The following is a 27,121-nucleotide window of genomic DNA, read 5'->3' as shown; positions in this document are numbered from 1 at the left end:
ACCTTTCTCTCTACCTCTCTCTCTCTACCTCTCTCTCTACCTCTCTCTCTCTCTACCTCTCTCTCTCTCTTCCTCTCTCCCTCCCTCTCTCTCCCTCTCTCTCTCTCTCTCTCTCTACCTCTCTCTCTCTACCTCTCTCTCTCTACCTCCCTCTCTCTCTTCCTCTCTCCCTCTCTCTCTCTCTCTTCCTCTCTCCCTCCCTCTCTCTCCCTCTCTCTCTCTACCTCCCTCTCTCTCTTCCTCTCTCCCTCCCTCTCTCTCCCTCTCTCTCTCTCTACCTTTCTCTCTACCTCTCTCTCTCTACCTCTCTCTCTACCTCTCTCTCTCTCTACCTCTCTCTCTCTCTTCCTCTCTCCCTCCCTCTCTCTCCCTCTCTCTCTCTCTACCTTTCTCTCTACCTCTCTCTCTCTACCTCCCTCTCTCTCTTCCTCTCTCCCTCCCTCTCTCTCCCTCTCTCTCTCTCTACCTTTCTCTCTACCTCTCTCTCTCTACCTCTCTCTCTACCTCTCTCTCTCTCTACCTCTCTCTCTACCTCTCTCTCTCTGTACCTCTCTCTTTTTCTCTCTTCCTCTCTCCCTCCCTCTCCCTCCCTCTCTCTCACTCTCTCTCTCTCTCTATCTTTCTCTCTACCTCTCTCTCCCTCTCTCTCTCTACCTCTCTCCCTCCCCCTCTCTCCCTCTCTCTCTCTACCTCTCTCTCTCTCTACCTCTCTCTCTACCTCTCTCTCCCTCTCTCTCTCTCTCTCTCTCTCCCTTACTCACTACCTCTCTCCCTCTCTCTCTCTCTACCTTTCTCTCTCCCTCTCTCTCTACCTCTCTCTCTCTACCTTTCTCTCTACCTCTCTCTCTCTACCTTTCTCTCTACCTCTCTCTCTCCCTCTCTCTCTACCTTTCTCTCTCCCTCTCTCTCTACCTCTCTCTCCCTCTCTCTCTACCTCTCTCTCTCTACCTTTCTCTCTACCTCTCTCTCTCCCTCTCTCTCTACCTCTCTCTCTCCCTCTCTCTCTACCTCTCTCTCTCTACCTTTCTCTCTCCCTCTCTCTCTCCCTCTCTCTCTCCCTCTCTCTCTCCCTCTCTCTCTACCTCTCTCTCTACCTCTCTCTCTCCCTCTCTCTCTACCTCTCTCTCTCCCTCTCTCTCTACCTCTCTCTCTCTACCTTTCTCTCTACCTCTCTCTCTCCCTCTCTCTCTACCTCTCTCTCTCCCTCTCTCTCTACCTCTCTCTCTCTACCTTTCTCTCTACCTTTCTCTCTACCTCTCTCTCTCCCTCTCTCTCTACCTTTCTCTCTACCTCTCTCTCTCCCTCTCTCTCTACCTCTCTCTCTCCCTCTCTCTCTACCTCTCTCTCTCTCTACCTTTCTCTCTACCTTTCTCTCTACCTCTCTCTCTCCCTCTCTCTCTCTACCTTTCTCTCTACCTCTCTCTCTACCTCTCTCTCTACCTTTCTCTCTACCTCTCTCTCTCTACCTCTCTCTCTCTACCTCTCTCTCTCTACCTCTCTCTCTTCCTTTCTCTCTACCTCTCTCTCTACCTCTCTATCTTTCTCTTTCTCTATCTCTCTCTCTCTCTCTCTCTCTACCTTTCTCTCTTCCTCTCTCTCTACCTCTCTATCTCTCTCTACCTCTCTCTCTCTACCTCTCTCTCTCTCTCTACCTCTCTCTCTCTCTACCTCTCTCTCTATCTTTCTCTCTACCCCTCTCTCCCTCTCTCCCTCTCCCTCTCTACCTCTCTCTCTATCTCTCTCTCTCTATCTCTCTCTCTCTACCTCTTCTCTTCTCTCTCTTTTAAAATATAATATATTGCTGTAACTTAGCCAACAGCGAGCTCAAATAACATCCACGAAAGAAGTATATAAAAATAATACTTTAATACTAGAACAACAGTAGTGCGATAACAAATATACAACTAGAGTACTCAGTAATAACATAACTTCTTTCTTGTTTACACCCTAGATCTAAATATCAACCATCTTTGACTTCCTCTATTATCTTTGAGCGTGTCTCTGTCTTGTGTCTCATGGTGCAGTCTCGCATCAAATGACCGTGCGCAATGGAGAGTCATAACTATTTTTGTCATTCAGAGTGCTATGTTGTACAATATTCTAATAATATACTTTTAATCTTTTTTTCCGCTTCACCCTACGTAAACGGTCAACTATTTTACGAAATATAATGTTCAGAAGACTTTTGTTTTTACTCGATTTATTTTGACACTGATCTTTGGATCACTTTGTTATAGACACATTATTAGAGGAGGTAGCATTCGATCTCAATGGCATCCTAAAAACAACTAGACCAACTCTTATTAGTTAAAGAGCTTAAGCATGAACTTCGTTACAGACGTCTGAAGCTTGGTGGTAGCAAGGTAGCGGTTACAGCTCGTCTCCTGTAAGCCCTAATCGATGAAGAAGAAGATCTGGAGACCTACCTATTTGAAATTGAGCCGGAGATTGTTGAGTTCATTGGCAAGATACAGGAAGATATTGATGCAATGCGTGAACATATTAACAGGATGGGGAACAAGGTAGATGAAAGTGTATTTGATAAAATGGTGTCTCAAGCGAAAGGAGGAATAGACTCGTTGATGAAGGAGCAGTTGCCTGTAGACTCGTTGGTGAAGGAGCAGTTGCCTGTAGACTCGTTGGTGAAGGAGCAGTTGCCTGTAGACTCGTTGGTGAAGAAGCAGTTGCCTGTAGACTCGTTGGTGAAGGAGCAGTTGCCTGTAGACTCGTTGGTGAAGGAGCAGTTGCCTGTAGACTCGTTGGTGAAGGAGCAGTTGCCTGTAGACTCGTTGGTGAAAAAGCAGTTGCCTGTAGACTCGTTGGTGAAGGAGCAGTTGCCTGTAGACCCGTTGGTGAAGGAGCAGTAGCCTGTAGACTCGTTGGTGAAGGAGCAGTTGCCTGTAGACTCGTTGGTGAAGGAGCAGTTGCCTGTAGACTCGTTGGTGAAGGAGCAGTTGCCTGTAGACTCGTTGGTGAAGGAGCAGTTGCCTGTAGACTTGCTGGTGAAGGAGCAGTTGCCTGTAGACTTGTTGGTGAAGGAGCAGTTGCCTGTAGACTTGTTGGTGAAGGAGCAGTTGCCTGTAGACTTGTTGTTAAAGAGCAGTTGCCTGTAGACTTGTTGGTGAAGGAGCAGTTGCCTGTAGACTTGTTGGTGAAGGAGCAGTTGCCTGTAGACTTGTTGGTGAAGGAGCAGTTGCCTGTAGACTTGTTGGTGAAGGAGCAGTTGCCTGTAGACTTGCTGGTGAAGGAGCAGTTGCCTGTAGACTTGTTGGTGAAGGAGAAGTTGCAGGGTCGGGACTGTGGCTGCACAAACAGTGGTGACGGAAACGGTTGGGATAGGATTGCCGTCTGTGACTGTGTTGTGGGCAAGTCTTGTGGGTGTGACTTTCAAGACAAGAAACGTGACAAAGATTGCTGAATCTCAACCGGATGTACCGAATCGAAAGGAAAGAGACAAATGAAGAAACAAGAGAAGTCTGTTGTGTTCCTGAAGCTTTTGTTCCTGATATACTTGCAACACGTACCTCACTCCACCAGGCAGATCAAGACCACGTTGGGTCTGCGTCCAAGCTTTTTCTATGGACCTTAAAGACCTCTGCATATCTACCGGTTCTTACGACGCTCGTCAACTGCATCCAGAAATTTAACATGCACTGTACGTGCGGAGCATCACACATAGAATTTAGATGCCAAGAAATCCACTAACTTCTGTGTACTTCTACCATCATCATCGACATTTGCATAGACCAGGGGTTCTGAACCTGTGGGTCGCGAACCCCTTGGGGGTAGATTGACGTTTTGCCAGGGGTCGCTTAAGACCATCAAAAATAATGATTGTTATTGTCTATTCTTCTATTGCTGTATGTATGTGTATGGGGGGGGGGTTGCGGCAGAGTGGGATATTGTAAAAAGGGGTCGCCGAGCTTAAAAGGTTGAGAACCGCTGGCATAGACGAATGTCAATTCATCCAGGCTAAATCTAAGCTGGCAAGAGGAAGACATCTGAAGCTTGAACTTGAAGAGACCTATCTCCTGGACGTGAGACTGTTAGCTGAGGATGACTGCGGCACATTGGACTTTCCTTGTAACGTGGCTGCATTTGAACCTGCAGCTTTCTTGAGAGGCGTGTCGGGAAGGTCTGCTGAAACAGCGTGTCCGAGCAACGGCTGTGTCGACGAAAACAGTGCTCGGCAGAACCTCTCTCTGTGTTAAACGATCATACCATTGATTCAAGAACACACTAGCCAACTGGAGGAAGAGAAAGTGCCGCAGCAGAAAACAGTGCAGATGACTATGTAGGGAACAGGCTGGCGAGGACTCCCACCGATCGACCTCCACCTGAACTGTCAAACCTCCACTGCACCGTTTGTTGTCGGAACGGAAAGCGCTAAGAAGGGGGCAATGTTATAACCTTGCCATGCACACCGCCATCCAAGACAGTGCAGAAGGTGTGCACAATTAGAGACTAGACCAGCGGTTCTCAACCTTTTAAGCTCGGCGACCCCTTTTATATTCCCCCACGCTGCCGCGACCCCCACCCCCAGACACATACATACAGCAATAGAATAGACAATAACAATCCATATTTTCGATGGTCTTAGGCGACCCCTGGCTAATCGTCAATCGACCCACAAGGGGTCGCGACCCACAGGTTGAGAACCCCTGGACTAGACTGAGAAGGATGTTGACATTAGAAATAAGAGAACAAGTTCCGCCCAAGTCTAGAGCCGAGATGAAGAGGCTGTGCTCAAGGCAGACGTTGTTCTATATGTTTTTGATGTCCCCATGTAAATAAACATGTATATCGTTGAGTTGCCTCCCTTAAGTTATTGCACTATATGAGTCTTGTCTTTTAGTTCGAAGATTAATGAAGAGTGCAGTATTACAGGGGGCTACGCAGCCCAAGCTACGACCTACATATTTAGCCACATCCAGCGCAGACATAACCATTGTCCGCCAGTGGTCGATTTTTATTCTTCTTTCGCCGTCTACGTCTGACCTCGCCAGTGAATTTTCTTTTGGACTTAAATGTGTATCCCGCGGCCTTTGTAAATGATGTCCAGCTGTCTCTTTCCGAAGCAGGATGCAACTTACTCTTTTCTTTGTAAGTTCAAGAATGTTTACATCTAAGCTGATTTATAAAGCTTTTTTTTTTTATTCCTGGCGTAACTGTCGGACTATTATAAGTCCCTCAATACTGTCCTTACCGCTGTTTGTAGTGCAGTCTTGCAACTGTATGTCCATGGTAGAGTGCAAACATCTTTGGGGAAAAAAAGTTCACCTTTCAGACCTTGTGGTCTATAGGGCAGATAATGTAATGGTCATCTGTTTCTGTGGCCTATGGTTAACGAGGGTGTCATGTGGCCAGCACAACGACCAACCGACTTTACTTTTCCCCAACTAATGTCAGGTACCCATTTAAAGCTGGGTGGACCCAGAGGTGCCTAAAGATCCCTAAAGACTCCCGGTTCGGGAGTCAAGCGATTTACCGCTCAGCCACCGCGCCCCGTCATTGGGAAAAGCGGTAAGAAATTTGTGCTGATTGAGAAAAAAACACTGCTTGGTAGACAATGATTTTTGCAGGCAAGTGGGGCTATTTATTCCTCCACTCTCTTGCTTGGAGGCGTCCAAAAGCACTAACGGCCTTGACCTGACGGTTATCAGAATCCTTGAAAAGCGAGACGTCTTTTGATTTACCAGACATAAAAAGGTGAATTAAATTGGAGTATTGAACTAAACCACTAAAACAGTATGCACGCACAGACATGTAAGTATGTCTGCCATTTCTTTAAGACCATCTAATAAGACCTTTAAACATTTCCCAGAGACTTCTGTTGCAGAGAACGTAGACAAAGAAATTACTAGAACAATTGATCAGATTGATGAACTCTGCCAGATACATCAGAAAGTATGTCAGGACTGGAGTGGTGCCATTGATTGGCACGAAGGCTGAGATAAATGAATTGACAGCGTGCGTCACGGCAAATATCAAACACGTGGTCACCAGAGTCCGAGTCGTTCTTGGCGACCACTTCAGCTTTGCTTTTATCCCTGACAGACGTTTCCGTCGCAAAAGAGAAACTCGGACGCGTATGCCGATGGCGATGCACCCTAGGATAACCAAACATATGGGCGCCCAAGAAGCCAAAGATTCGACAAAATATGCGAAGAAAATATAAATGAGGGCGAAGTTCTGCCGGAAGAAGTCTGTGGCGGTGTTGATAGAAACAAACTTCCCACTGGAAACTTCAATATGGACCACTTTGCCAATTGATATGGAGAAACAATTCCATACTAACCAGCCAATGTAAACCAAATGCAGATCTGGCCGTAACTATCTTAGTAAAAGTGACCGGTAAAAAAACTGCTAAAGCTCTTTCCAGAGTGATGAGAACTGGTATGGTCGCATTCACGCAATGCCCCCAAGTACCTATAAAGAAGCAGAGTTGATAATACCCGTAGATAATGGCGTTCGCAGTAATACCGTATTCCCATGTACAGTAACCTAATTTGGTCTTTACCGGGCCAAAATACTTGAGCATGTACGAGAAGTTCAGATTAACCATCATGTTCATTGTGTCAGCTATCACAAGGGCGAACAGAAGTAAGTTGGATGGCTTCTTGAGTTGATGTTTGTAAAGGATGATAATACTGAAGATGTTTAGGGTCAGACCAAAGATTGTGAACACCGGGTTGATGAAACATGAGAACAGTCGAAATTGCTGGAGGTAATCTATTGATCCGTGAAAACAATACAGCGAGTTATCATTCTTCAGAAATATTGTTTCTGTCATTAAAGGTATTGTCAGATTTTTTATAGACTCGTTGCCAGCAGTGCCTGTAGCCATTGTTCAGCATTTACTGATGACTTGTGAATTTTCTATTAAAATGATGCTAGCGATTGTTGAATCTACTTTTAGAATAAACTTTATCGCCAAATCTCACTTGATTAAGTTTAAAATGTCAGAAACCTGTAAATAGATACACACATGCGCTTCTAATAGCGTCCCATATGCTAGGACAAATTTGTACTAATTCTCCTTCTTCCCTAGTGCTAGAGCATGGAATGGGTTGCCTGAGTCAGCCAGGAAAACCAGTGACTAGGCAGAATTTAAGTCATTGGTTAATATGCATGACTAAATGCATGACGCGTAGGACGTAATCATCATCTTTTTTTGAAGTAACGTCTGTATTATATAAGATAAGTGTTGTTTTTTCTTTTAAAAACAATATACATGAGGTTGTAAAGCTGTTGCCAACTGTTATGATGTTATTGTATAGAAACTATAAAACTTGTGTTTCTAAGCTGACTGGCCAAGGGCGTGAACTTATTGAAATTTTAAGGTTGTAATGGAAGCTTAGTGAAAATTCAGGACTTATTAAGCTTTTTGAAGAAATTTGATCATCAATATGCAACACAAATCATTCACGCTTGTAAACTACTATCAGGAGTTCTATCCCTTCTCTTTGAAAACAAAAGTGAATAATTAAACATAATAACACCTCTGGTCTATAGTGTATCCACGTAAATGTCAACAGTTCATAGAATACTATACAAATATTGAACACGAGTTAAAGTAAATTTACATCAGCAATTTTCTTTGTAATATTGTCTACATCTTAGTAGAGGCTACCACTAGCACTTTGTGTTCAAGCAACTGTAGCCCTAAGAGATTTCGCTCGAATAAAACCCATTTAAAATCGATTTGGATTATTAACTCTATCCTGCTGAATGAATGTCAACATATGTTTGATATCTGGCGGTATTTAGCTGAAACTTGGATTCCACTCCTGCTCCTCTGATATCCCTGAACCAAATCGAAAGGAAGACTTGGCACACAGCCTCCAGGCCTCCAGAAAAGAGATTCTGGTTTTTAAGATTGGTAATAAATGGTTTGATATATTTTGGAAAATCTGATAAAAACAATTTTATCGTAGGAAAACTGTATATAGATTGAAGACGAGTTTATTATTGGTAAGTTATTGGTAAGCTAATCACGATGATTGAGCTGAAGAAAAAAAAATAAAATGACTCACACTGGATTATAGAACAAATTATTTACAGAAAATAAACTGAATTGTACTGATGCTGCCTGTAACGATTTTCCATTTTTGGTGTGGTTAAGGGGTGGAGTTTAAATATTAGAGCTACAAGAAATAAGCAAGCAGCCTAGAAAATGGATCTCTTAGAGACGCAGAGCGATGAATTATTGATAATTTGAGGGTGAGTAGCTGTTTTATGGTCTTGTTTTTCTTTATAAGAGATTCACTTGTGAAATAGATCAACAGAATGACTAATAATAAGGCTTGTCTTTCCAGTCTGAAGATTATTGAGGAGTGCAGTATTTCCCGTGGCAGCGCAGCCCCAGCTATGATCTACATATTTTGCCATAACCAAGGCAAGCATAACCATTGTCCGCAGGAGGTCGATTTAAATTATCTTTTCGCCGTCTGAGTTCGTCCTCGGCAGCGGATTTTCTTTTGGTCTCAAATGTGTATCCCGTGGCCTTGATGAGTGACCTCCACCTGTTTCGTTCTAAGGCCGCATGCAACCAGGTGCTCTCTTCTATGTCAGCCATGGAAAGTTGACGCCTAAGCTGGTCTTTGAAGCGTTTCCGTGGGGAGCCTCTGTTATGTCGTCCACATTTTAGAGCTTATCGTCTGAATGTCTCTCAAGTCAAAAGGAGTTATTTTAACCTAGTTTAGTTAAAACGAAATTCAAGGCGAGGCTCGCAAAAATAGCAAAGCTGAGATTTATAAAGTCTATGATATGGCTCCTTCTGTCTCTGAAGACAATGAATGCGCCAAAATGAGCAACTGGTTTTTGGTTTCGTCTTGAGACGGGGCAGAATCTGGTGTGGCTAATCAAGCCAATTTTGGAGCGGCAGAGTTAGCCACAGTTCGTGCATATGCATGCATCTGTTTTATGGCTAGCTGATAGGGCAGCTTTCTTCGTTTCTTCTGAGTTTGTCTCCATGCTGTCCGATCTTGGGCTATCTCCTCCCACATACTTTCGTTGATGCCTGTGGTTCTCATGTATCCCTTGCAGACATCTCTATAGGTTAGTCTTGGGCGTTCTTTAGGTCTGGCTATTTCCGTAAGCTCAGAATATAGAATGTCTCTAGGAATACTTCCATCTGGCATCCGGGTGACGTCCAAGCCAGCGTGGTCATCTCTGTGTTAGAAGAGCATGGATGCTGTGTATAATGTATATTGCATTTTTATGGTTGCAGACATGATCCAAGAGATGCGCATTATGGGTTGCAGGCAGCGTAAGTGAAAGTTATTTAATCTATGCTCTTGATACATGTACCTTGGCAGCATCATAACAAATTATGGAGATGTCTACCATGATGTAGCGTGCCGAATAGGAAAGGCAGGGAGCATTTTCCAAAGGCTGCAGCCTATTAGGACTAGCCAAGTCATTGGATTCGAGACAAAAATACACTTTCTCAACATAATCGTCATTCCAACTGCTACTTATGCATGTGAGACATGGAAGTCATCTGTCAAAATTGAGAAAAGGCTAAATGTGGCATAACCAAAATGGCTGAGACGGATTTTGGGAGTCAGTTACACAGATCTGGTCTCAAACAAGGAAATTAATTCTATGCCGAACTGGGAGTCGAACACTTAGCGAGGTTGTGACAGAGCGTCGCATGAGGTTTGCGGGACATGTTCTACGTCAAAATGAACTACGTAAACCAAGAGTCGTGAAAACATGGAAGCCAATATGAGGAAAGCGCAAACAGGGACGTCCTTGTATTACCTGGCGACACACCTTCATGGAGGACCTCATAACAGTGGACACCAGGTGGGAGGAGGCTTCAGACATTGCCAATGACAGATCTTTATGGAGACAGCTTGCCGCCAAATGCGCCGAACTGCGCTGGAGGACCTAAGTCTAAGTAAGTAAGTAAGTAAGTAAGTAAGATACATGTATGTTGACCAGCTCTTACTGCCATAAAGAAGAGTTTTCACAACACTGGCATTGCAGACTTAGATTTTGGTTACCGTGGCCAATTTGGAATTTTCCCTGACGCGCTTGGAGAGATTTGCCATTGCTGCCGAAGCCATTCCGATTCTTTTAGTCAGTTATTGACATATAGCAGGGGTTCTCAACCTGTGAGTCGCGACCCCCTTAGGGGTCGATTGACGATTTGCCAGGGGTCGCCGAAGACCATCGAATATATGGATTGTTATTGTCTATTCTTCTATTGCTGTATGTGTGTGTGGGTGGGGGGGGGGTTGAGGCAGAGTGGGGGATTGTAAAAAGGGGTCGCCGAGCATAAAAGGTTGAGAACCGCTAGACTTAAGTGTAGACTTATATTTGTAAAATAAAGAAAAAGTGTTAATTAATATAATAAATAATGTTTTGTTTTCATTCATTTATTGACATAAATTAACATATTTCAATATAAAAAGTAAACGACATTGATTATAAAAAAAAAAACAAATCAGTAAAAATGACTTTTTTTTTTTTTTTCAAAAGAAATTTAAATATTTAATTCAACCAAAATTGATATTGAAAATAAGTGAAATCCTCTAATTCAATATTTTGTGAATCTTCGATGCAAGCTGAGGACTAGGACTAAATCTAATTACAAGATTACAGAGGCGTAACGTTGATTGGGGATGGGCTGCACGGTCGTATATTGTTCATAAAGGGTAAATGGGAATAAATTATATAAAAAAAAAAAAAAAAAAGGTTTAACTTGGTAAAATTTAACTTTATCTCTTCATTTCATTGAAGAATCCAAACTTAGCTCATTAGTATATATTCGTTTTCTGAAGTATCGCATGAATTAATGTCAGGACTGTAATTTCGTGTTTATTTTTAACGTTATCAAATATGCATAATCTGAAAATAGTAAGCAGGGCCAGTCCTAACAATTGCGGGGCCCTACGCGAAACTGGGTGAGAATAAGGATAATAAGTGAAAATTAAGATTTTGTATTAGAAAAAAAAATTACTTTGAATTTAATTTATTCTTTACTAAGAACAAAATTGCGATCTAATTAACTTTAATTTACGAACCGTGCAACCTATGGCATATTTATATGCCTGTGGCTTTAAAAGTAAATAAAGAATTATAACTTCCGGTGAAGGTGAAAATTCGACCGCCCGATTATTACATTTTATTACATGAAAGCTGACAATGCCTTTTTTTCTTTTATCGCACGTAGGATTAGCGTTTTCCGTAATGAATGACACCCACAAATGACTATTTCGATTATTTTTCAGGAGATTGTTATGAGTTTTCAGGAGATTTTAATAAATTCAGGAGATTTCCATGACTTTCGTATATATTAGTGCAATTTAATAATTACACCTAGAATTACAGCGGGGCCTATGAAAACGCGGGCCCCACTGCGGTCGCATAGGTTGCAGTGGCCTAAGACCGGCCCTGATAGTAAGATGAACTATCAGCAGATGTCCTAAAATCTATGTCAGTGACAATAACGTACTAGCCAGTAGTATTAAAAGTTTCTCATTGTACAACCTGGCACAAAAGTTAATTTCTCCAAACCTCTTGTGTCGCACCAGAAGATGTAAAATTTTTCTATTCATTATAGTGTGTACAATTCGGTACACATTTTACTTCATAGTGAGCTGTTTCGTAGGAGCCTCAGCATTTGTTTTCCTTACGTATTAGTATTATCTCCCTTTAAAAGATTTATTTTTAGTCTGCGGATAAATGACATCATATTTCATTGTAGTTTTCCCCTTCAACGATAAGTAGATAACTTTGATTTAACTACAGCAATATATGTGAAGACCTGGTACAAACAGAACAATTATGGCAAAACAAGAACTAAATATAAATATCGAATTCATAATCATAAATTAATTTACCAAAACCGTGACGAACATTTCAAACTTATAGTAGGCCTACTTTTACGTCCTCACTAGCCCACATGCCACACCCAAAATACTAACAGTTGACTAGCAGCGCGTAACGGGCAGAAGTTGACCCGCGGGCCGTAATTTGGACATCATTGGGTTATCGAAACGAACATTTTTTTCTTTTCTTTGCCCCGGTTGAGATTTTGAATTCTTTTAATAATCCATACACCTATTTCTTTTTAGTTACTAATAAAGCCTTTGAGTCAAAATGTTCAAGCAATATGATATATTCAGGGGCGTTTTTTTTTTTTTTAGGGGGACAAGGGTAATAAGATAACTGGCGTTGTAGATTCCGCCACCCTCTACCCTTACTGCTAAGTAGCGACACTTCATTTCCAGGCACTGGAGTCAACGTATTGATCGTTCACAAGAGTTTCCGTTAGAGTTTGTAATCTTCGTTTCGCCCCCTGTAGATTTTGCGAGATCCTTTGGCTTGTATCTATTGCAACCCTGCCGTCTCCACACATTTCAGAGGGGTAAGTTTTGTCGGGCCGCTCTGACATCGCCGAGCTGCCGACTCGATATGAGTTTGTTGTCATGGGGGCTGTTGAGTTTCTGAATGGTAGGGTCGCGAAGCAAGGCTGAGGAGTGAATCCAGCCGCGTCTCTCAATACTCCGATGTTTTGATGATTCGTTCTCGGCCCACTCTCGGGTAATCGGGAAACACCTGATCCAAGGTTAAACTGTCTTCCCCAAGTTAAGTTGTTTCTGCTGCTTGATTCAGCGTCCTGAACATAATTCGTGTTGTGACGTCCGACCGGACCTTTGGAACAGCTCTCTACATAGTCCGTGCCGTGACCTTCGACCTGACCTTTCGAGTAGCCCTCTCCCTTTAAAAAGTGTGTAGCTGTGTAGACGTCAGAAATAGCTTCCGGTTGAATGAGCGCGAATTGATCGTCACGAACATCTTGCGTTTGTACTGTCCCGTAAAGTTGATGAGGCCTGCCCTGATTGGCTGCGCCTATGGCTAAAGGGGCACATCGAATACCAGGCATACATGAGAAATCAGACATTTGTCTGCCAGCTTCGCCCATGGTGTCAACATAAGGAACACGATCTCCCATACCCTGTTTCATTATACTCTTCTCGAAAGCACCAGTTGGCATGGGAGGTTCTGAAGTAGGCCTCACTACAAGCATCGAGGCGCATTCCTTCACAATGCTCCGCCTATGCAGCGCAGGGGACGGGCCTAGAGCGACTAGATTCCTAGACGCCGATCCTTCCTGGATGGATCCATCTCTCTTTGTGGGTCCGTTAGGGCCGGTCTCAGTCTTGGAGGCCAGGCTCTCCTCGTAGTCCAGGTCCGTGTTGCTGTACTTGGTGGCCACCCGGGGGCTGGGTCGAAAGTACTTCCGGTAGATCGTGATGGAAAAGGACATCCCTGAAGCAACGAGAGCGGCAATCACAACTCCGTATCTAGACAATACAAGCAACATCGTTAGTACATTCCCCACACATCTCAAGTATGTGCATATACAACACCATTCGAAGATTCCAACACAAAATCTTTAGTACATTCCTACACAACATCATCATAAGTACAGGCATATACAACACCATTTGTACATTTCAACATAACATCATTAGTACATTCCAATACAACATCTCAAGCATATGCATATACAACGTCATTCGTACATTCCCACACATCCTTAGTACATTCCCACACATCTTTAGTACATTCCCTCAAAACATCATAAGTACAGGCATGTACAGCATCATTCGTAAATTCCCTTACAATATCATAAAAAAATTTCCTCCCAACATCATTACCATGTTCACACACAACAACATTATTTTAGTAAATTCACACATTATTAAAATACTCCCACACATTATTAGTACTTTCCCACACAACATTTTAGTGCATTCCTACACAACATTATTTTTACATTTCCTCACATCATTAGTCTATCCCCACGAAACATCATTAGCACATTCCCACACAATACCATTAGCACATTCCTACATAAAATTATTTGTACTATCTCACTTAATATCATTTTACAGGAACACTTGTAGATTCATCTTTACCAACCTAAGATAAATGACACTAGTTTATCACCTGAGGTTGTATCCAGCTTCGGACAGCCAAGACATGGATGGCTCAAACAGAGGCCTCATTCTGAGTCCACGGTGAAAGATGTGGCTCTGTCCTCGTATCGCCTTCCAAGTCAACACGCCAATATCGGCACCAAACAGCCTTAAAAAAATACTGGCTACAAGCTTGATCATCTGCAATGAAAACAGATCTAAATTGTTATAGAAGGTTGTGCACGTCACGGTTGCTATAGAAATGTAAACAGGAAATATATACGAGGTTATCTACCTTGCCATCCATGTTCTGGACCAACCAGGGCAGGCACAAAGTCACCCAGGAGCTGTACACTGTGCAGTAAACAAAGACGTCTGCTGTCGAGGTGTAGCTAGTTCCCGTTTGCAGGGTCAGGCCAGTAAGCAGACATGCGCAAACAACAATGAATACAGTCTTGTGGGTCAGCTCAAGCCTTATGGGATAGAAGTCAAAAGAGTCGCATTTACATAGCGGTCAACGAGGCAAAAGCCTCATGCAAAAATGGTGCTAAGAGCGAGGCTACATGAAAGTCAAATAAAGCCAACGACTTGGCAGAGTTTAAGTCATTGATTGACATGCATGACTAGATTGAAGTTCAGGCGTATCATTTTTTTGTTTTGAAGTAACGTCTGTATTTTATAAGATAAGATAACCACATCAAGTAAATGACAAGAGGTTTTTTTTAGAGAGTATACTATACCAATTCTTGGTGTACACAAAATGGTGGATGTGCTCATATGGTCGGCATGGCCATTTTTTTTAAACGTTTATGGAAACGGTTGACAAATAATTATGCTGAAAAAAAAAGTAGTCACAGTGTCATTCTTTATTTCAATCTGGGTCTCAATCTTTTTCTCAATCTTTGTCTTAATCTGTGTCTCAATCTTTGTCTCAATCTGTGTCTCCATCTGTGTCTCAGTGTGTGTCTCAATCTTTGTCTTAATCTGTGGCTCAATCTGTGTCTCAATCTTTTTCTCAATCTTTGTCTTAATCTGTGTCTCAATCTTTGTCTCAATCTATGTCTCCATCTGGGTCTCAATCTTTTTCTCAATCTTTGTCTTAATCTGTGTCTCAATCTTTGTCTCAATCTATGTCTCCATCTGGGTCTCAATCTTTTTCTCAAGCTTTGTCTTAATCTGTGGCTCAATCTGTGTCTCAATCTTTTTCTCAATCTTTGTCTTAATCTGTGTCTCAATCTTTGTCTATTTCTATGTCTCCATCTGGGTCTCAATCTTTTTCTCAAGCTTTGTCTTAATCTGTGGCTCAATCTGTGTCTCATTCTGTTTCTCCATCTGTGTCTCAATCTTTTTCTCAATCTTTGTCTTAATCTGTGTCTCAATCTGTGTCTCAATCTTTGTCTCAATCTGTGTCTCAATCTTTTTCTCAATCTTTGTCTTAATCTGTCTCAATCTGTGTCTCAATCTTTGTCTCAATCTGTGTCTCCATCTGTGTTTCAATCTTTTCAAAATCTTTGTCTTAATCTGTCTCAATCTGTGTCTCAATCTTTGTCTCCATCTGTGTCTCAATCTTTTTCAAAATCTTTGTCTTAATCTGTCTCAATCTGTCTCAATCTTTGTCTCAATCTGTGTCTCCATCTGTGTTTCAATCTTTTCAAAATCTTTGTCTTAATCTGTCTCAATCTTTTTCAAAATCTTTGTTTTAATCTGTCTCAATCTGTCTCAATCTTTGTCTCAATCTGTGTCTCAATCTTTGTCTCAATCTTTGTCTTAATCTGTGTCTCAATATTTGTCTCAATATGTGTCTAAATCCGTGTCTCAATCTTTGCGCCATTTACTGTGACAACCTTTATTTCAATGTTTGTGTCAATTGTTTAGCCAGACTTGTTTCCAATGATTGTGACACTCTGTCGTTAATAAAGTCAATATAATGGTTCTATCAGGGCCGGATTTAAGTGTGTTGAAGCCCCCGGGCAGATTTTGGAGGAGGCTCCTACAATATTTATAAAGCTTTAATAAAGATCAACATATGAATGAAAACACTTATATGTTCAAGGAATATATACGTTTGCAATTTGTTTGGTTTCGGTTTCCGTTTTAAACAAGTATTTAATATGCATATTTTAGTTTAAAAAGTGGGTATATTAATTTGCATATTTTAGTTTAAAAAGTGGATATTTTTGAGTTTCTGGAGGACCCCTCAACTCGAGAAAACTGAAACTGACACAAAGTAGAGCAGTTACTATCATAACAAACGAATATTCACACTTGACTAGAACCCTAACCCTAACACCTTTAGTAAAAAATCACTAAATTTAGAGAGCCTTCAGGACAGAAGACCTAAAGACCTAATGCTACTTTTTCCCTTGTGCTATTAGAGCATGGAATGGGTTACCTGAGCTAGCCAGGAAAACCAATGACTTGCCAGAATTTAAGTCTTTGGTTAACATGCGTGACTAGACTGGACCTAGGAACAGCGTAATAAAAAAAAAAAAAGGTTCCCCTTTCAGACCTTGTGGTCTAATGGGGCAGATGATGTAAAGGTCATCTGATTCTGTCGTCTACGATTAACGAGGGTGTCAAGTGGCCAGCACAACGACAAACCGCCTTTACTTTTCCCCCAACTAATGTCAGGCACCCATTAGAACTGGACCCATAGGTGCCCAAAGATCCCGAAATTAAAAACCTCAGTCTTCACCAGGATTCGAACCTCGGACCCCGGTTCGGAAGTCAAGCGCTTTACCGCTCAGCCACCGCGCGTTTTAGAAACACGGGTAGAATATAATAAACATTTTTTTTTTAAATAACGTCTGTATTTTATAAGATAAGATAAAATTAGATCAGATAAGGTTCTTGGTAGACGCACTGTCATAAATTCAAAGCTGTATTTACTTATTCCGAGCATGCTACCAACGTGCACTTCTTAATCACGACATTTTTGGTAGCCGTGAATATGAGGAAAGAAAATGTTACAAAAAAATAATAATTCAGTAAACGTAAAAGTTGACCCCTCGAAATGTAAATATATTGAACCTCATTACTGGAGGCCCCCTTTCTTGTGGAGGCCCCCGGGGCTGTGGTCCCGCCTGCCCACGCTTAAATCAGGCCTAGGTCTCGATCATTGTTTCCATTGTTCAGTCAATCGTTGAGTCACGTGATCGTGTCATTCTCTTGTAATAAATACACAAAACAAATAGATTTAATAAAGCCTTACTGGTTTACAGGGAGACAACTCATTTGATCTTGCTACTCGGAAAAATATAATGTATTATTTCCCTTCTCAAAAAAAAAAAAAAAAAAAAGCAAACAGTAATCTTTTAGTGCAAAACAGGTCTTGCTATGTTGAGAACAAGTGATCTCCCCTGTCAGCCTTTACGGCAGCGGTTCTCAACCTTTTAAGCTCGGCGACCCCTTTTTACAACCCCCCCCCCCCACTCTGCCGCGACCTCCCCCGCCCCCACACACACACACCGCACACACATACAGCAATAGAAAAGTAGGCAATAACAATCCATATTTTTGATGGTCTTAGGCGACCCCTGGCAAATGGTTAATCGACCCCCAAGAAGGTCGCGATCCACCGGTTGAGAACCCCTGCTTTATGTGTGGATCCACACAATAAAAATGGCATAGACCTACCCTAGAATACTGGTGAAGGCGTCTCTTATGTCGTTCAAACTTATTTCCCCCACATTCCTCGTCACATCAGCGTCTGTGGGGGATGTCTGTGCGTTGTCCATCTGTCTAGATCTGTTGAACAGATTCACGTCTGCACTACTTGCGACTGTACAGCAAGACAATGATAACTTGAAGTTGAACATATAACAAACACCCCCCACTGTCCCGGACATTTTATCACTGCCTGGATGCCTGGTCGTGCGGTATGCGTTGTGTCATCTCGATGGCCCCGGGTTCGAACCTTGCCCCCGCCAGCTCCAGCCACCCTGCAGGAGATTTGGGCTAGGATTTAATAACCTTTAATTCTGAAGGAACATTCAAAACATGAAAAAAAAAACTTTTATTCTACGCTTTGTTCCACTACAACATTAGATCCTAAGATTGTTGATACTGACATGTTTTGTGTAACGTTAAGATCAGAGTATGCATGTAAAAATTGTAGATATCAATCCAGAGGCGAACTGGCTGTCAAAATCGGCCCGGGCATTTCTATACAATCAGGCCCTCAAATCGGTATGTTGAGTTTGAGTATGGATACTGTACACATTCGGTGAGCTCTATATGTTTATATGAAATATAGGCCACATGTTGCTCTTTAATCGCTAAGTGTTTAGGCCATAAAATGAAGAATCCGACTAGTAATACGGATGTAGGCTATTACATTATTTCTGAAAATTTGTTACATCATATTAGTATTACACTGTAGAGATTTCTTTTAAACAAGATGCTGAGAAGGCAGCTTTTATAAGAGAATATTATAAAATCTTTGACAATTTAATACCTAAAGGCATCCATGCAGGGCCGGCCTTAGGCCACTGCATCCTATGCGGCAGCAGTGTGCCCCGCATTTTCAAAGGTTCCGCACTAATTCTATGTGTAAATTATTAAATTAAACCATTATAACTTATATGTAAAAACAGGGTTTCCGTAGCCTCCTGATTTTTCATTGGCTCCTGTAAATCTCCTGTAATTGCAAAATATTTGAAAAAGTTATGGAATTCTCCTAAAATGTATTAAAATCTCCTGAAGAATAGACAAAAGTGTCATTTTGGGGGTGCCAATCCTACGAGCGATATAACAAAAAACGACATTGTCAGCTTTCATTTAATAAATATTTATGACAAAGATGAATGTATTTTCTATTACAAAATCTTAATTTTGACATTACACTTATCAGACATGGCCCCACTCAATCCGTTTCCAATAGGGCCCCGCAATTGTTAGAGCTGGTCCTGCATCCATGCGGACCTTTCGGTGGCCCTACCGGCCCACTTAGGTACCGGGCATTAGCCCAAATGCCAATATAGCCCTGTATCAATCCTAATATTAACATGGTAAAAATATCTTAATTAAAGTTTTTAGTTTATATCTGACACTGAAAATAATAATTATATGTATGAATCCCCTTATTACATATTTGTTCAATGTGCATTTTGACTCCAATCAGATCATTGTTGTATATATTACATTATTTCCTATACCCAAATGTAGATAGATAGATAGATAGATAGATAGATAGATAGATAGATAGATAGATAGATAGATAGATAGGTAGGTAGGTAGGTAGACAGACAGACAGACAGACAGACAGACAGACAGACAGACAGACAGACAGATAGATAGATAGATAGATAGATAGATAGATAGATAGATAGATAGATAGATAGATAGATAGATAGATAGATATTAAAAAAAAAACATTATTGAAAGCTAAATAAAATTAAATCCTCTTAACGCTTTAAAAACTACATTATTTATCTTGAGTTTACATCTTAATCTGTAAACATTTTTGAAATCGGTATTGGATTAGAATATTTGGAATCGATCTAGATGTACTTTTTTTATATATATTTTCTACCTGGTATTTATTAGTAAGAAAAAAATGGATACTAAATTCATAAAAGTCATAAGTACATCTCAGACACGATGGATTTAGTTTAGGAGGCCAACTAGATCCAGAAAAATAGAAATGTTCCAATTAGAAATAGATCTAGATTATTTTCTTCCTTTAACACGAAGGAATGCGTGACGTAGGTGTGGTCAATACTAAGTCTGGAAATGGTCGTGCTTCCACGCCGTGTCCAACCCTTGGATTTAGATGTGAACCGCCTCCGGTTCTTGATATCCGCCACAATTTGTTTTAGCGTGTTCAAACTTGTGGTGGGTCGTGATTCAGGCCTAATCTAGCTAAGATAGTGATAGATCTAAAGTATTAAGTCAATTAAGATCTTAAAGGCACATTCCTCGTCCCATACGCTAGGACAAAGTTGTACAAATACTCTTTCTTCCCTAGCGCTATTAGAGCATGGAATGGGTTGCCTGAGCTAGCCAGGAAAACCAGAGACTTGGCAGAATTTAAGTCATTGGTTAATATGCATGATTAAATGCATGACGCGTAGGAAGAAATCATCTTCTTTTTTTGAAGTAACGTCTATATTATATAAGATAAGATAAGATACCAGAAGAGTTGTAGAACGTAAACACACAAGCTAGAGATGATGATGTTATCTTCAGAAAAGTTTGATCGAATTCCCGTTTCGCTAATTAAGTAGCCTCAAGAAAAGACTAAAAGCTAGATCTAGATCTTTCAAAATGTTGGAACAGAAGTCACTGTCTCTGAGATCCATTTAATGGAAGTGTTTTATGGTTTTGTAGTTCGCTTCAAGATGCGAAAACCAAAAAGTAGGTATTTCTATGTTTTGCAGGGTAAACGAAACAATATCACCTCAACACTCATAATGTCTTCTTTGAAGATTCTATCAAATCACTGACCAGTATATTCGGAAAATATTTTCTCTACTTCGGAACAAAGATATATTTTGTTCATTAAATCTAGCTTATACATTTTAAAAACAAATTCTTCTAAATCTTAAGCCTAGATTTAGATTTAGACTACGATGGTTCCCTGGTAGTGCTGTCTTGATGGCCCGCCTTTGCTTTTCCCAAACTGATGTCAGGTACCCATTAGAGTTGGGTGAACTCAGGGGCGCTCTAAAAATCCCGAAATTCAAAATCCCAGTTGTCACTGAGATTCGAACCCAGGACCCCAGGTTTGGAAGCCCAGCGCTTAATCACTCAGCCACCATGGCTGAAATATTTACTTCTAAGATAGATGAAACACTAAAGCAAACCAAGTTGATGTTTTGGGTTTTGTTTTTTTTTTGGGGGGGGGGGGGGTGTTGTTGTTGTTTTTTTTTTGGGGGGGGGTGTTGTTGTTGTTGTTTTTTGGGAGGGGTTGTTGTTGTTTTTTTCTTTTTTTTTTTTGGGGGGGGGGTTGTTGTTGTTGTTTTTTGCGTACATCAGATTGTGGTCTAACAAATAAGATTGAATGTCTGTCCGTTTCAAGTGCACTTGGAGCTATCATGGCTATGGTCGCGAGTTCAAAACGTCCCCACCTACTCTCCAAAACTTGACCGTCCTGCGTTGCGTTTGGACTAATACTTCTGAAAGATGGCAGTTACCCGTGTGAGTAATCTGACCACAAGTTATAGTTATATTAGAAGCTAGGTTACTCGTTGTTACTTCTGTATAGCGGTGTGTACATTTTTGTCTCCATTCATATAGGACTCTTAAAAAAATATTCTAGTTCATGTTAAAGGTAGAGAAAATCTGCATAATAAAATACTTTACAACATGAGAATGGGCCGGGTAGGGATAACATAGTTGGTGGCTACTTGGGCAGCAAAAATGGAATAACTGAATATTAAAATTAACATTCCCTGTTTATCGTTATACACGAGCATGGGCGTAGCCAGGGGGGGGGTTTTGGGGTTCAAACCCCCCCCGAAATGAAATCCCCCCCTTTGGGGGGGGGGGGATCGGAATTTAGTGAATGATTTTTTGCTTTGATTTTGTTTATTTTAGGTGACATTTTAATACTAAACCATCAATTGCCCCAGCACAACCAATGGGGTTTTGAGTTTAAAACCCCTTACTAGGGGGTTTTGAGTTTAAAACCCCCTACCAGGGGGGTTCGAGTTTAAAAACCCCTACCAGGGGTTTTGAGTTTAAAACCCCCTACTAAGGGTTTTGAGTTTTAAACCCCCTACTTGGGGATTTGCAGTTAACCCCCCCCCCCCTCTTCTATAAAACAATACAAAAAAAAATGCAAACGAAAATCCCCTAATTCCAAGAGCACAGTTAAGGGAGATTTTGATTTTAAAACCCCATCCAAAATTTACGATAAACCCCCTCTTCAATAAAAAAAAGTTAATTACGCACTCAAAATGTTATGAGAGTAGCTAAATAGGTTTTGACTTAGTTTTTAGTTTAAACACCACTTCAGCGGGGTTTGAAGGTAAAAAATACCTCTATAATAATAAAAACAAAGCAAATTATACACTCAAAATGTTTTGTATGTAGTCAAAGGGGTTTTGAGATTAAACTCCCCTCCAGTGGAGTTTGAAGCTAAAAAGTACCTCTTCAATATAAATAAAAGCAATTTACTCACACTAAAATCTATGAAGGCAGCCAAAGGGGTTTTGAGTTTAATGTTTAGAGTTTTTTGAGTTTGAGGCTAAAAAATACATCTTCAATGTAAGAAAAAAAGCAAATTACGCACTCAAAATGCTATGAGCGTTGCCAAAAGGGGTTTTGAGTTTAAACCCCCATTCAGAGGGGTTTAATGCTAAAAATACCTCTTCAATATAAAAAAAAGCAAATTACACACTAAAATTATTTGAGCGTAGCCAATCCAATCGGGGGTTTTGAGTTTAAACCCCTCTTCTACAGATGGCGTTTGTTTAAGTCTAAAACCCCTCCAGATAGTTTTGAGTTTAAGATCCCCCTACAGAGCATTTTGAGGTGGAAAACCCCCAACAGATGATTTTGACGATAAAACTTCTCTTTTCGATAAAAAATCTAAAGCAAACTACAGTCACTTAATTCCAAGAGCGTATTCAAGAGTGGTTACACATTTTTACCAGTGGCAGGGCTCCCTTAATAAACTGCAGTGAATAGTCATCTGCCGAAATTGAATAATACTAAATGTACAGTGGCTTAACAAAGATGGCTAAGACAGATTTTAGAAGTCCGTTATAGAGATCGGGTTTAAATCAAGAAAATCCTATGCCGAACTGGCAGTCGACCCTTTAGTAAGATTGTGAGAGAGCGACGCATGAGGTTTGCGGGACATGTTCTCCGACAAAATGAATTACGCATAAGGAGAGTTGCAATGATATCCTAGTACAACTTGACGCCACTCATTCATTGAGGTCCTCATGGCAGGTGGGAAGAGGCTTCAGACATTACCAGTGACAGATTTTTATGGAAACAGCTTGACGTCAAATGCTCCGAACGTCGCGGTAGGGTCAAAGTCAGTAAGAATAGCACATTAGCTTTTTGAAATAAAACTTTTTAATAGCAGAGAAATGCACTGTAGATACCTCAGAATATGCATTTTGTTGGCTTTCAATACCAGAAATAGTGCTTGGCGGCGGGGCAAACGCGCTAGCGCTCCCCAGACCCCATTGCTAGTAATGGCAGGGAATCTACAATTTTATGGAAACAGCTTGACGGCAAATGCGCCAAACGGTGCGGGAGGGTCAAAGTCAGTAAGAATAGCACATTAGGTTTTTGAAATAAAACTTTTTAATAGCAGGAAAATGCACTGTAGATACCTCAGAATATGCATTTTGTTGGCTTTCAATATCAGAAATAGTGCTTGGCGGCGGGGCTTCGCCCCGCGCTGGGGGAGCTCCTAGCGCTCCCCCAGACCCCCTTGCTAGTATTCGCGGGGAATCTACAATTTTTCCACTAACTCATGGAAGAACCTATTCTAGGGCACAATAAACGTCTTCCGAAAGAATGAAGAGTCAGAATGCAATAAAGATTATGTACACACACACACACACATAAATACATATAAAAAAATAATTTCGCGCGGGGGGGGGGGGGTCGCGGGGGGGGGGGGGAGAAAAAATCTCCCCCCCCCCCCAAACCCCCCCCGAAAAAAAATCCTGGCTACGCCCATGTACACGTGTATAACCACCTTTACATTCTGCATCAAGCTGAATTCGTTGAATAAGTGTGTTTTTTTTATTATCAGAATTGTTATTTTGTTTTAGGAATTCTATACGGTCTCTGGGCATTACACCAAATCCAACCATTAGTAATGGTAAATCAACCACGACAAGCTATGTTTTAGCAGCCATCAATTGTAGCATATCTCAGATCAGTAACATACACAAATTGACTAATTGGTCAGAAATAGTTGCTAAAAAAGTTTACATACGCAGAACATATGTAAAATAGAATAAGTATAATAATAATAATAATAATAATAATAATAAGGCTTGTCTTCGAGTCCAAAGATTAATGAGGAATACACTATTTCCCGTGGCTGCGCAGCCCCAGCTGTGACCTGCATATATTGCCACATCCATTGTCCGCAGGTGGTCGATTTAGATTTTCTTTTCGTCGTCTGCGTTTGTCCTCGGCAGCATAAGTATAAGTCAATATTAAGTCCAAAGTGCTCGAGATCGATGCCTCTCTTAATTAAGCAGTGCCATCTTTAAATAAACAAATGAATGGCGGGACTTTGATGCAATGTACTATGAATATCTAAACATAATCAGATTTAGCCTGATACTGAACTTTCTAGAAAGCTTATTGCTAATAGATCTACTTGTACATAAATGTAGTTTTTTTATTTAATTCATTTATTAAGTTTTATTTTCATTACACTGGTGTATTTATTTGAGCCAATAATTCTTCATCAGACTAAAATATTCAATAAACTGAATAAAGTTCTTTAAAAGAAAGAATTAATAAAGCAAATGGCCCGATGATGATGCAGCGCCGCCAAACGACTCCTGGAGGACCAGACATTATCTTCCGGGTCATGCGCAATCAGGGAATCATTGTCCAATTATTCAAATCGCCTCGCGCGCTTGCCGCCATTTTCACACATGTCGGTCCGCGTGGTTGGAAAATGTTCCAAATTTTTATGAAATCAAGTGATGCAATGTTTTTGTCTAGGGGGACGTTGCAGTGACCCATGACCTTTGACATCCACAGAGATTCATAATATTTTTTCCATTGTTATTTTGGATAGCTCCCATTTTTTTTAATTATTGCATTCCATTTTGTTTTCTTAGTTATGAGTTAGTTATTTTATTTATTTTTATTATTAAGTTAATCTTTGTGTGCATTTTAATGGCTTAAGTTTCGGTTTACACTCAAAATGATAATAAAATAAATGAGTAAACAAAATTTAAAAAATAAAGATTTATTATTGTTATTAAGTTAGAAGCGAACCAGTATTCATTCTCTGGCGCTGCCAGGATCTAGTTTCACTAAAGAGAAACACAATTAAGTGTAGTCCCTTTATCAGTGCCCACTGAGGAGCTTTCTGGTGATGGGGCAGGTCTGCAGCAACTGAGCAACGAGAATCTTCTTTAAAAAGTTAAGGGCCTTGAAGGTGTCTGTGAGGTCAGTTGTCATCAACTCGATTGATAAAACAATGGGGTATATTGTTATTTGTGATAACTTCCATAAACGCTTAATCTCCAAGCCTAGGTTCCCACATTTTCTTTGTTTTTCCAATTAAGTTTTTCTTTAGTTATGAGACAGTGGCAAGGCGATTAAAATCTACCTTTTTATCAGTCACAATAGGCTTATTCCAATATAATAAGTGATCAGTAGACTCGAAAACCTCGTGTGGCGAGTATTTGTAATAATTAGGAGTATCCTTATTGACCAAATTATGAGTGGTGTATTAACTATGCAACTTAGTTATGGCGACCTAGGTAGGCTGATTCTGATAGGACTGGACATCCTGCCATTATGTGTTCAATCGACTCGCCCACATTTCCACATTTTCGGCATTTGTCGACAACATTGAGTTTCAGGATATGCTTCTCGTAATTTTTTGTCCGAATTACTTGCTGTAATAAAGCCTCCAGTTTCAGTGTAGAGATGACCTGCTTTGAGCCATGTTAAGGAAGCAGCCTTGTCAATGTTGTCCGCATCTAATAAAGCCGGGAATTTTCCGTGGAGTGTTTTTCTTCCCATTGGTGAATCTCATGCCCTACGTCGTCCAAACCGACATTAACACCAGCATTGTGTAGGTTCAAATGAGTTGCTTCGGAGTCCTATTTGCTTAGGAAGGAAACTAGCTCATTGCTAGAGGCGTGCTGTTTTGGTCGTATTTTTAAAACTTGCATCTTACACAATTTGTAGGTATTCTGCGATTCATGACCTCCATCCTTCCTGGGCAGGTATAACCTTATGGTAGAGGACTTGTGGTTTAAACATCGAAATTTGGTTAGTAGTTTTCTGGTAAGTCTGTGAATATTATGTCAGTCCATTAGGGTTTATTAAAAGAAATTTCTATAAATCAAATAAGAACATAAAATTAAAATGTTATTTAACCTTGGTTAGGTCAATAATAGAATATGCATCCTCTGTTTGGGACCCCTCAACTCAAGAAAACATTAAGAAACTGGAACAGACATAACAAACGAATATTCACATTTGACTAGAGTGTAGGTCCAAACGAAACAAACGAATATTCACATTTGACTAGAGTGTTGGTCCAAATCAACATTAACACCAGCATTGTGTAGGTTCAAATGAGTTGCTTCGGAGTCCTATTTGCTTAGGAAGGAAACTAGTTTATCGCTGGAGGCGTACTGTTTTGATCGTATTTTAAAACTTGTATCTTACACAATTTGTAGGTATTCTCCGATTTATGACCTCCATCCTTCCTGGGCAGGTATAACCTCATGGTAGAGGACTTGTGGTGTAAACATCGATATTTGATTAGCAGTTTTCTGGTGAGTCTGTCAATATCATGTCAGTACATTTGATGACACCGAACGTGTAAAGGCTTCTTTATCTTTCACTGCTTATCTTGTTCAAATAAGAGCTAGTTATTTTTTGCACGCTATTAGATAAGAGAACTATTTTCTCGTTTCGTTGCCATATTTAAAGTTATTTCTTTTTTTTTTTCATTGGAAACTTATAACGGTCAAGCGTTGTTTTTTTTCCCAGTGCGACCAAGGAGCTAGCAATTCATTTCCTGACGATATACATTGACTATTACATTTCTAAAAAAAATCGTTAGAGCCGTTTTCGAGATGCTTGGCCAGGTTCTACCCAAAAGGTTCCACAAAGTTCCCACAAAGTTCCCACAAAGTTACGAGTTGACTAGAGGTATTGTAAAAAGGATTGCGTAGCTTCAAACATTTAAAAATAGATTACAATATTAATTTCATTATAGTCTCCCTTTGTGTTGGCTCGCTTGCTCCATTGAGCCGGTAATATGTTACAATCTTTTCACGTATCGTAGCGCATCATGGCATCTCAAACTGTTAATGATCGTCACATAATACGCCTGATAGGGCGCTGTGGCATAGCGTAGCGTGGCTGGGGGGAAATCTCCTGCAATCAATGCCTTGAACAGTGGGGGTGTGAACCTGAACTTGTCCAACGCCAACTCATTTATATTTCAGGAGCCAAGCAAGGAACTCAAGATGCCCAATGTGTTTAAAGTGCCCCACCCC

The 27,121-nt window shown here is 40.7% G+C and overlaps 1 protein-coding gene across 2 annotated transcripts; it reads right to left on the bottom strand.

Annotated features, from left to right (window-relative positions):
- Positions 1 to 10,452: 10,452 nt before the first annotated feature.
- LOC106071660 (uncharacterized) lies at positions 10,453 to 20,228 on the bottom strand. Of its 2 annotated transcripts, none has more exons than XM_056040326.1 (5): positions 20,075 to 20,228; positions 17,577 to 17,687; positions 14,236 to 14,413; positions 13,972 to 14,141; positions 10,453 to 13,322 (listed from the first exon to the last, which is right to left on the bottom strand). In XM_056040326.1, exons 2-5 carry the CDS (start codon positions 17,675 to 17,677, stop codon positions 12,236 to 12,238), a joined length of 1,536 nt encoding a protein of 511 aa, XP_055896301.1. In that variant the 5' UTR covers positions 17,678 to 17,687; positions 20,075 to 20,228; the 3' UTR covers positions 10,453 to 12,235. The 2 variants fall into 2 exon arrangements, with proteins under 2 accessions (XP_055896301.1, XP_055896302.1); XM_056040327.1 differs by having other exon boundaries at positions 20,102 to 20,221.
- Positions 20,229 to 27,121: the final 6,893 nt, after the last annotated feature.

This window comes from Biomphalaria glabrata, chromosome 9 (assembly GCF_947242115.1).
Source record: "Biomphalaria glabrata chromosome 9, xgBioGlab47.1, whole genome shotgun sequence".
Taxonomy (NCBI): domain Eukaryota; kingdom Metazoa; phylum Mollusca; class Gastropoda; family Planorbidae; genus Biomphalaria; species Biomphalaria glabrata.
Note: the sequence above shows the minus strand (reverse complement) of the source record. Positions and strands in the feature narration are given on the sequence as shown.

What these genes read in the sequence shown, in the direction of transcription:
- LOC106071660 (XM_056040326.1), bottom strand. Translation starts at nt 17,677, where the DNA reads ATGGACAACGCACAGACATCCCCCACAGACGCTGATGTGACGAGGAAT. An exon ending in GCCTTCACCAGTATTCTAGG is followed by an intron (nt 14,414 to 17,576) that starts GTAGGTCTATGC and finishes CTATCCCATAAG; the next exon opens with GCTTGAGCTGACCCACAAGA. An exon ending in TCCAGAACATGGATGGCAAG is followed by an intron (nt 14,142 to 14,235) that starts GTAGATAACCTC and finishes TTTTCATTGCAG; the next exon opens with ATGATCAAGCTTGTAGCCAG.